This window comes from Zingiber officinale, chromosome 8A, assembly GCF_018446385.1.
Source record: "Zingiber officinale cultivar Zhangliang chromosome 8A, Zo_v1.1, whole genome shotgun sequence".
Taxonomy (NCBI): Eukaryota; Viridiplantae; Streptophyta; class Magnoliopsida; order Zingiberales; family Zingiberaceae; genus Zingiber; species Zingiber officinale.
Genome location: NC_056000.1, coordinates 22,338,796 through 22,349,233, shown reverse-complemented (window position 1 = coordinate 22,349,233; position 10,438 = coordinate 22,338,796). Strand labels below are relative to the sequence as shown.

At 41.9% G+C, this 10,438-nt stretch overlaps 1 protein-coding gene across 1 annotated transcript; it reads right to left on the bottom strand.

Annotated features, from left to right (window-relative positions):
* Positions 1-454: 454 nt before the first annotated feature.
* Positions 455-1,768, bottom strand: LOC122011592. The gene is made up of 3 exons (XM_042567973.1): positions 1,379-1,768; positions 1,092-1,268; positions 455-987 (listed from the first exon to the last, which is right to left on the bottom strand). Exons 1-3 carry the CDS (start codon positions 1,451-1,453, stop codon positions 826-828), a joined length of 414 nt encoding a protein of 137 aa, XP_042423907.1. The 5' UTR covers positions 1,454-1,768; the 3' UTR covers positions 455-825.
* Positions 1,769-10,438: the final 8,670 nt, after the last annotated feature.

Genomic DNA, 10,438 nt, shown 5'->3' with positions numbered 1-10,438 from the left:
TTTGATTTTAATTAATCGTTCTTCCACTCACTCCGCTCTGCTTCATTTTATTTTATTTTATTTATTTTTTGAACCGATTAATTCTGGGACCGGCCCCTCAAGTCAAGAACCGCCTCCGCACCTCCGGTGTCACCTCCTTCTCCGAGCGCGCCTGCTGCCGGACGGCACCATCAACCGCCGCTCTCCACCAGTTCGACCCTCCCACGCCCGCCAGCCCATTCGCTCTCCACGGCGTCTCCACCTCCGACTACACCGTTGACCCTTCTCGCCGCCTCGGGCTCCGCCTCTTCACCATCTCCCCCGTGCCCGACACCTCCTCCCTCCCCCTTATTCTTTACTTCCATGGATGCGACTTCGTCCTTAACACCGCGGCCGGAGGCCCCGAAGACTCTCTCGGCCGCCACGTCCCAGCCGTCTTCGTTTCGCACGTCCCACCTCCGCTGGCTACTCTCCATTGGCCTCATCGCCGGCGTTCCAGCCATCTTCGTCGCCAGCGATAGACGGCAGAGGAGGCTGGTGCTGAGTGGTCGGAGGTGTTCCCAACTACGACGGAGTGCGTCGGCCCGCGGGACACTCGACATCGTCAATATCATCATCCATCCGAGGATGGACGAGCTCCGGAACTCCGGCGGCGAGTGAGACGATGCACCACAAGTTTAATCATTAAAGATTGCATTCAATATATACAATTAATACTATAGAAATATTACTACACGCGCGGCAACAATTTTGTAGGAGATCTCGATCTATTAGAAGAAAATTAAGAACACACTTAATTGGAATGGAGTGGAAGAAGCAAAGCAGTCAAGGCCATCATCATCATCATCATCCACGAGCAGGATTAGAGTGATCTTCCGGCGCAGTAATAAGGTGGTGCTCTGGTTCGCTGATAGAATTTGGAATATTGGGGCCATCATCAGCTCTAGTTCTTGCACTCGTCCCTTCAATGGAGGAAGACGATGTCCTCTCCTTCCCCGCCATGACATCCTGGAATCAGATCGATCGAGGACCTTTTAAGAAAAGATTAATTTGGATCATAAAATATATATGAAACATATATAAATTAAAGGGATCATAGAGCTAGCACTTGCATTTAGTATTGAAGGATCTGGTAGTGGGCATCTGATCGGTCGATCATGGTTGGAAGGCTCGAGCGGGTGCTCAATCGGTTTGAACTCCGCTCTCGAGTTATCGTTATCTTTACAGGTCGAAGTCGAGGACTCGTCTCCCGTCTCTATGGAAGCCGACGACTGCGTTCCCCTAGTTTCCTGATCAGATTCAAGCGATCGAAATTTCGTCAAAGATCCATCAAGATCCGATCTTTCCGATGGGAGATGGTAAAAGATGCGATTTTGGGAGGTTTGTCGGCGGAACTCACCGTCGCGCTCTTCGTCCGGCGGTGGCCCGTCCTTCCGGCGGCGAACCGGGAGAAGATCCCGACCATCTCCCTCATCGGAGTCGAAGCAAAGAAATCCGCAAGCGAGGGGTTCGGTTAAAGGAGGAGCCGCGAGCGAGGCGTGCAGCATCAGGAATGGGATCGCTCAATCTCGATCGGTGGCTTGAATGAGAATTATGACAGAGGAGGAGGTGGACACGGCGGTTGTCCTGCCGCTCAGCCTGTCGCCTGCTAACGTTTGGAGTGGCGACCAGCTCCATGTGGATGTCTGCATCAGATTCGTTGCCTAATCAAAGCTAACGGAAGCCGTTCCCGGCAGAGCGTAATGGCAGCGAAGAGAGAGGAAGGAGTGATTGCTCCACCGGCCCTTGGGCAAGCAATTAATGTCGGATGGAGAATAGACGAGTTGAAGAAGCAAGCAGCAGGCGGAATGCGTCAGGAGTTGGCATGTCCTTCCACCAAACAGCATTGTGGGCTCGTTTAGTTTTCACGGTAACGAGGTTCATGCGTGTGATACGGGGATAAGGTGGGGGAGGGCAGATTCGTCCATAAACAAATAATCAGGAGATAGATCACTAGTAATTATGATCTGACCCTAGTCGCGATCGGATCACAATTTGTTACATCCCTCTCTCGGTTCACCGTCCTCTTCAGATTATAGTTTGAGTCGGGACGGATGACCGAAGGCCACCCAGAGACCGTCGATAGTGGGCAAGTGGCCAGGTAGCTTGACGCTGAGTGGGGTTGGGCTCCGGCTATCCGCCTAGATCCAAACTATAACTTGAAGGAGACGATGAAAGGGATCACAACTAATTGTGACTGGATCATGGTCACGATCTAACCGCAATTACGATTGGTCCATCTCCTGATCCACTTTTTTATGGACCAAGAGATCTTGGCTCTCGTGTGAGGGCCGAAGTCAAGAAAATTAGTTGATATGACGGTCCAGATTAAGGAGTCAACACTCGTAGCCAGCACGAATGTATGGCTCGATCGAATATTCCAACTGATTGGACCTCTTGTCCGATAGGATCCCTGAGTTCTCCCAATTTGACGAAAAATATCGAGCCGAGTCCTAATTTAATTCAAAACCAAGTAGCATGGTTGCATAGGCCAACAAAATAATCCGACCAATCGAACATTTTCCCAGATTGGATCCCGAGTCCTCCAGGTTTCACGGAATCCTAAGCCGAGATTTCATAAGGGTCGAGGCCTTAAAAGAGCTGAGTCCTCCAAGTGACCGAATCCTCAAAGAAGCTAAGTCATCGAGATGGTCAACACTCTTTAGCCGACCCGACCCCATTCGAGAACAAGGTCCGAGCATATATTAAAGGGGACTCGGCTGGCCGATCGACAAAACGTATTAATGACTCATCAGATCAATGACCTAATATTTCTTGTTGACATATTGTATAACCGTTGTCAGAGAATCAAGTGGATATGCTCTGCACAAGTCATACGGTAGAAGTTTTTGTCACAAAAAGCATATAAATGGTGGGTCTATTTTAGGAAAGTTATCAAAATGACATAATAGTCGGTTCTATTTTGATAATGCATCAATATTTGTGTAGAGAGTAAAAGTAAATACTATATAAGGGGGTCTCCACCTACAAATACAGGTAAGCTTCGTCATCAGAGTTCATTGCTCATCATCCCTGCTCTTCATTTTCATCTTCTACCATTTACCTAACTTGAGTGTCAGAGTGTCTACGTCGAGATCATTCCTTGACGTGGTTACTAACATTTATCTCTCTCAATTCTTGTTTTTGACATGCATGATCATCTGCACTAGGTTTCTTCTGCTCAAAATCTTCTCATAATCACGCAATCACCTAACCAGTGTACCATCTTACTCCTGACTTTAAGACAAAATCAATATGCGTTAAAACATGATAACGCTCAATTTACAGTTGCTTAATGGTCCGTTTCAAAGTCTTATCGAATGGGAGAAACTAGAAATTTATTCTTAGAAAATGAATCTCTCAGAATTTGAACCTTCCTCCTGTGTGGTAGTTTTACCATCAGAATTTCAACTTACCTACTTCCGGGATGGGTACGGTACTGAGATTCATGGTGGGGCATCAGCCCTCGGAAATAAAGAGAAAGGGTGAGTCGGTGCCAAAGCCAGCCACACTCCGTCGTCTCTAATTTGACTTCCTGTGGCCCCATACTCTCGCTTTGTTTCCTACTCATCGATCAGACTCCATCAGCTAACTGGACCTCAAAGATAAATTTTATTCCTATGTATTTGGAAGGATGAATTTAAGAACTAAGTAAAATTTTCCCTTAATAATGAATGGATGGATTCGTAATAGATCAATTTTGTGGTATTTTCATCCGTTCAAATTGGATGGAAACACAATAAATAATGCCCCATGATGCGACAATAAAGAAGAGCCTATTTGACACGAGTCAATTGTCACGGTATAGGTCAAAGTCAAGACGGTCAACATCAGGATTTAAGCAAGGATCTACGACATCCGAGCAGGAAAAGGTTTATCGGCCGATCGGAGGGATTGTTATCCGATCGGCTATCCGAGTAAACAAGTATAATTAATTCGATCGGCAGGAGAACAAGCTATGTGAGCTGGGAGCCTGAGCCGAGCGGACCACTCGTCTGACTCAAAGAATGACGTTGACATTTTATGCTTAATGAAGCAATAAAATGGATAATTAATAAGAAAAAGAGAAAATCAAATAGAACACTTCATCTATCATTAAATAAGAAGAAGTCAAAATAAAGATATCCTCTGTCGGCAATCAATATCATTAAATAGGGGAAGATAGAGGGTCACCAGAAAAGATATAAAAAGGGCACGCCGGTATGAAGAAGGCAAGAAAATCTTTATCCTTAGTACTCATTATTTTCCTCTCCTGATTCTGACTTGAGCGTCGGAGGGCCAACGCCAGAGACCTCTTCCCTGGTTTTGGTTTTGTTTTGCAGAGAGCGAGGTCTTCCTCTAGTCAGCAAAATTGCCATCTCCTCGGCTTTCCAACTTCACGCCTTCGGACAGGATCATTTTGACATCGTTTGTGAGAATCTAACCTGCATCCGAGAAAGAAGATGGAAGACGCTGGACGACTCACAACAGTGACGCTGACACGAGAGGATCTCGATGCATTAATACAGGCTCAAGTGATGAAGATATTGGAGCAACAACAACAATAGGCGCTGGCCGAACGGCAAGTACAGGAGCCTGTAGCTTCCACGAAAGGTCGCCGGGCTGAGCGAGAAGACCGAACGGAACATCTTTCCATTTGGGACCCGAATGGAAAGAGGTTGATCAACACCTATGGGGAAGAACCTCATGTGCCGCCCCCCCTACGCCGAACGTCGTTTTAGATCCCGACAGAAGAGAGGGGCCGGGTTGACAGAGATCGGGAATCATCCTCTGATGAGGTACCCATTTAAAATATAAGAAAAAAGAAACCCAAGGAGGACGACTCGCTCGAACATGTCAACCAACAGTTTTCAGAGGGGATTCTAAATAACCCTCTGCCGAAGCACTACAACCCATTAACGATTGGGGAATATAATGGGATGACTAACCATGACAACCACCTGGACAAGTTTGACAACACAACCACGATGCATCAATATACGGACGGGGTAAAATGCTGAGTCTTCCTTATCACGTTATCTGGATTTGCACAATGTTGGTTCAAACGTTTGCCGAGCGGCTCGATCCACAGCTTCAAAGACTTCCGAGCAACCTTTCTACATCACTTTGCTAGCAGTCGCTGCCACTAGAAGACGAGCGTGAATCTATTCTCACTGAAGCAAGGGCCGCAAGAGGCCTTAAGGGAATATATCCAACGCTTCAATTAGGTGGCGATGGACATCTCGACGGTCTCTTCGGATGTATTGGTAAACGCTTTCACTCAGGGACTCACTAAAGGAGAATTCTTCCAATCACTCATTCGAAAGCCGCCAAAGGACTTTAGCCATCTACAAAAAAGAGCCAATGAACACATCAAAGTAGAAGAAGCCCAGACGACCAAGAAAAAGGAGGCACTTGTGTTGGTTAGTCCTAGGAAAATCGTACCGGTTCCACTGTATAAAATTTTGTACAAGTGTCGAACCTTTCCTTAAATAACCTATTGTGTTCTTTAGAAGTTAAATTAGGAATCGCAGACGAAACTTAACATCATTGATTCCAAATTTAACTTATCTGTTCTTGATGGTTTAGATTTGGATCGCAAGCAGAACTTAACACTATTGATTCAAATCCACCTATGTTATTAATTCCATTAAATATTAATTTCCAAAATTGGCTTCCAGTACTGCCTTAAATAACTCTAGGTTAACCAAAAAGAACAATCGAATCACAAATTTGAAAAATTAAGAAAACACAAACTCGAAAAACTAGATCTAATGCCTCTTGTGTTTGGAATTCTTACAAAGAAAAATAACTAGTATGATACGGAAGAAAAATACTAGTTATACCTTCTCTTTGTATGCTAATGACCTCGAGATCTTCTGTCGTATTCCTCGCCTCGCCTTGGACGTCGTGTGGGCGACAATCCTCCAAGATGAACACCACCCAAAAGCTTTCTTCCTCTTCCCCTAAAATCCGGCCACCACCACCACCAAGGAGAAGAGAGCAAAGGGAAAAGAAGAGGGGAGAGGGAGGGCCGACCACCTAGAGAGACTCCACCAAGAGAATAAGAATTGTATCTCATGAGGCCTCCTCACCCCTTCTTTTATATTACTTGCCCAAGACAAATAAGGGAAGAATTTTTACAATAAATAAAATCTTCCTCTTGTTTTTCCTTTTTTCTTTTTATTTTCCTTTTCTTTCCTCTTGATTGAATCAATCACCAAATCATTGGATGATGATTTTAATTTTATTTTAATTTGGCCGGCCACCTTGCTTGGGCACCAAGCAAGGGTGGCCGACCCCCTTAAGAGGAAGGGAATATATATATTTTTTATAAAATTTTACAAAAATAAATCCTCTTATAAAATTTTACAAGCTCTCTTTCCTAAAGTGGATGTTAAAAAGGAAAGCTTTTAAAAATTAAAACCATGTTTTAAAATTTAAAACTTCTCTTCAAAAATTTCCTTTTTTAACATGGTGATAGAAAATTTAAAATTTAAAACTTCTCTTCCTTTTTTTCTTAAACCATGAGGATGGTTAAAAAAGAAAAATTTTAAAACTTTTAAACTTTCTTTTAAAAACATGTGACCTAATTCAAATAAGGAAAGTTTTAAATTTAAAATCTCTCTTTTACAACTTGTAGATTTCTACAAAGAGAAGATTTTAAAAATTCAAAACACCCCTCCTTATTTGAATTAATGTGGCCGACCCCCTCTTGCTTGGGTACCAAACAAGGGGCCGACCCCTTAAGAGGATAATGTGGCCGGCCATTGCTTGGTCACCAAGTAATGGACCGGCCCCCTTCTTGGACACCAAGATGGGTCTTTCTTTGGATGAACTTGTGGCTTTAATGAGGCTACGACAGGGACCTAGAGGAGAAATTGATTTTGACCTTCCAATGAGCTTGAGTATCCCATGTTCGCCCCGAACACACAACTCAAGTTCATCGATAATAACTCATTCCATTAGAGAGTTATTATCGCACTACCACACCAATCCCAAATTATATTATGGGCTCCTTCTTATTATGAGTGTGTTAGTCTCCCTGTGTTTAAGATAACAAATGCCCACTAATTAAGTAACTTACTGACAACGCACTTAATTAATATTTCAGTCCAAGAGTAGTACCACTCAACCTTATTTTCATGTCGGACTAAGTCCACCTGCAGGGTTTAACATGATAATCCTTATGAACTCCTCTTGGGGACATTCTCAACCTAGATGACTAGGACACAATTTCCTTCTATAATCAATAACACACACTATAAGTAATATCATTTCCCAACTTATTGGGCCTATTGATTTATCGAGCTAAATCTCACCCTTTGATAAGTTAAAGAAATAATTACTAAATATATGTGCTTGTTATTATATTAGGATTAAGAGCACACACTTCCATAATAACTAAGGTCTAGTTCTTTTATTAAGTCAGTATAAAAAGAACTTACCTAAAATGGTCCTACTCAATACACTTAGAGTGTACTAGTATAATTTATTAGTCAAGATAAATTAATACCTAATTACACTACAACTATACAAATGGTTTGTTCTTTTCCATTTTAGTCGTGAGCAACTGTTTATAATTTATAAAGAGCTGATGACATGATCTTCTGTGTGTGACACCACATACCATGTTATCTACTTTATAAATTAATTGAACAACTATATTTAATAAATAAATATAGACATTTGACTAATGTGATTCTTTTATTTCAAAAATAAATGTTTACAAAAATTAGGCTTTTAGCATACACTCCAACAACTTGCCGAACCAGCGATGACATTTGAGCGACGTCAACCGAGCAGCCATCAGCCTCCTAAAGGGCCTCAATATGGAGGAACTCAACTACAACATGAGTCTAGGATGCATGTCGTGCAACACGTTGGGGCTGGACGCCCAAAAGCCTCCAGAGGCAAAATATGGAGGCCACCGTTTTGCTCCTTCCATCAGTCGACAACTCATAATACACGAGACTGCTACTTGGCTAGTAGGCTAACCCCAAGAAGGCAGCATCGTCACCATCGCCCGATCGAAGATATAGGCACAGATCAGCTAGGCGAAGGGAAGACGAAAAGACAGTGGTTGAACCACGCCACCATCAATCTCAACGATGGAACAGTCCAAGTTCTGTTTGGGAGCAGGCTGAGTAGAGACGACACTCAGCTTGAGAGGAAGAAAATAAGAGCAACGCAACCCTGGGTGAAATAGGAATGATCGCCGAGGGGCCGACCGGTGGTGATTCCAATCGAACGAGAAAGTTGCACGCGCGGTGGCTCGAAACTCACGCAGTTGGTTGTAGCAAGGAGAGGACCAAGGGACTTGAGATCAACTTTGGTCCGAAAGATTTGGAGGGGGTAGAGATCCCCTATGACGACACCTTGATTATTCGAATGGTAATAGCTAATTATGTTATTCAACGTACTTTTATTGACACAGGGAGCTCGGTAAACATCATCTTTAAGAAAGCATTTGATCAACTGTAAATCGACTAGAGCAACTTACTGCCCATGACTGTTGGATTGTGAAAGTCGACAGAGGGGGGGGGGATGAATATTGATTTAAAAAGTCGAAAAGAATATCGAGTACACAGTGGAAAAATTAAAATTAAAGCAATGCTAACATAAGTAATTTTTTTACTTGGTTCGGAGCCTTGGTCGACTTCTACTCCAAGGTCCGCACTCGTTGAGTACTTTCGTTGGGCAATCCACTAGCAATTCGAAATATTATAAATGAAATTATAATTGCTTTAAAGAAAGAATACCGACAACAAAAAGGAATAAAAATGAGGCGCGTTGTCGGAGGAGCTTTCGCAGCGTCGCAGGAGCGCAGCACGACAGAGCAAGCATTGGAAAATCTTGTTGTTCATTGTACTTTGCTCCAGTGTGCATCCTCCTTATATAGGAGGCTCCGGGCACCCGGATCCCTTCTGGGCGCCTGGAGTGTGACATAGTCCGTCCAAACATGAAGCTCCATGTGGCGACGTGGCATGGGGATAAACTTTGCATCCCAGGCGCTCGGGTCCCTTTCGGGCACCCGGACCTTTGTTTTTTCAGCAACCTGCAAAAAAACATTAGTCTGAGGCAAAATACAAAACTATCCTGCAAAATAAAGTGTTAGCACAGTTAAGTTTATAAGTGTAATAAATGTACTAATTAGATTCCGTCTCCTCGAGACCAAAATCTAGTCACGATCTCAACTTAGATTTCTGAAATGGATCTAAGTTGGATCGACGTCTAATGTTCCCTTCCTGGGAACGCGTACTCACAGTCACTCCCCTCTAGTGACTTACCTCAACTTACCTGCCAGACGTCCGGTCAGCCCTTCGACCCGTCTGGACTTCATGCAAGCTATCAGGTCAGCCTGTCGACCTAGCTGGACTTCGTGCCTGACGTCAGGTCAGTCCATCGACCTATTTGGGCTTCTCCTTCACATTTGATCAAAGTGTTAGATCAATATGAAACTAACTTAACCTAATTTGTCATTCATCAAAACTTGAGTTAGACTATTAGTGCTAACCGCACAACAATCTTCCCCTTTTTGATGCAATGACAACCTGAGTTAAGTTAGTGAAAAATATACAAGTTAAAACAAGGTTTTAAAGTTGTTTTCTATTTGGTATTTCGTTGGTTTGTTTTAATTAACTTAAACCACCTAACTCTCCCCCTTTGACATTCATCAAAAAGTAACACAGAACATCCAAAAATAATCGATCTAAGGAAGTAGAAGACGGTGCAATAAAATATTTGAATTAAGGTCAGATTGACTTGGGGGAGTTGTATCATAGAGAGATTTTTAAACTTTTGTAAACAATTTTTTTTTTTCAAAATAGCTAAGTTTTAGAAAGATAAACTTTGTAAAATTAACCTAATTTTCAAAGTAAGCTTTGCATCTTTTAACCACTATTTTTACAAAAGTGGGTCCAATTTTCAAATCAAATTGTCAAAACTAAGTGAAAATTTTCAAAACTAATTTTGTAACATCCAATTTTCAAAACTAAGTAAAATTTATTTTTCAAAACTAAGGTTGTACAATCCAAATTTCACCTTAGTGGATAAAATTAATTTCTAATATAAAATTTAATTTTCAAAACTAAGTAAAATATAGTTTTCAAAACTGAGGTTGTAAAATCCAAATTTCAACTAAGTGAATAAAGTTAATTTCCAAAATTAAGTTTATAAAATTTAAATTTCAAAACTAAGTAAAAATCTATTTTTCAAAACTAAGTTTGTAAAACTCAATTTCAACTTAGTGAATAAAATTAATTTTCAAAATTAAGTTTATAAAATTTAAATTTCAAAACTAAGTAAAAATCTATTTTTCAAAACTAAGTTTGTAAAACCCAATTTTCAAGAAAAAGTCAGATTTAAAATAGATTTAAAATATTTTTAAGGAAATATTAAAAATAAGTATGAAAATAGGTAATCCTCCCCCTGAACCTGC

What these genes read in the sequence shown, in the direction of transcription:
- LOC122011592 (XM_042567973.1), bottom strand. Translation starts at nt 1,453, where the DNA reads ATGAGGGAGATGGTCGGGATCTTCTCCCGGTTCGCCGCCGGAAGGACG. An exon ending in GCCGGACGAAGAGCGCGACG is followed by an intron (nt 1,269 to 1,378) that starts GTGAGTTCCGCC and finishes GAATCTGATCAG; the next exon opens with GAAACTAGGGGAACGCAGTC. An exon ending in CAGATCCTTCAATACTAAAT is followed by an intron (nt 988 to 1,091) that starts GCAAGTGCTAGC and finishes ATCTGATTCCAG; the next exon opens with GATGTCATGGCGGGGAAGGA.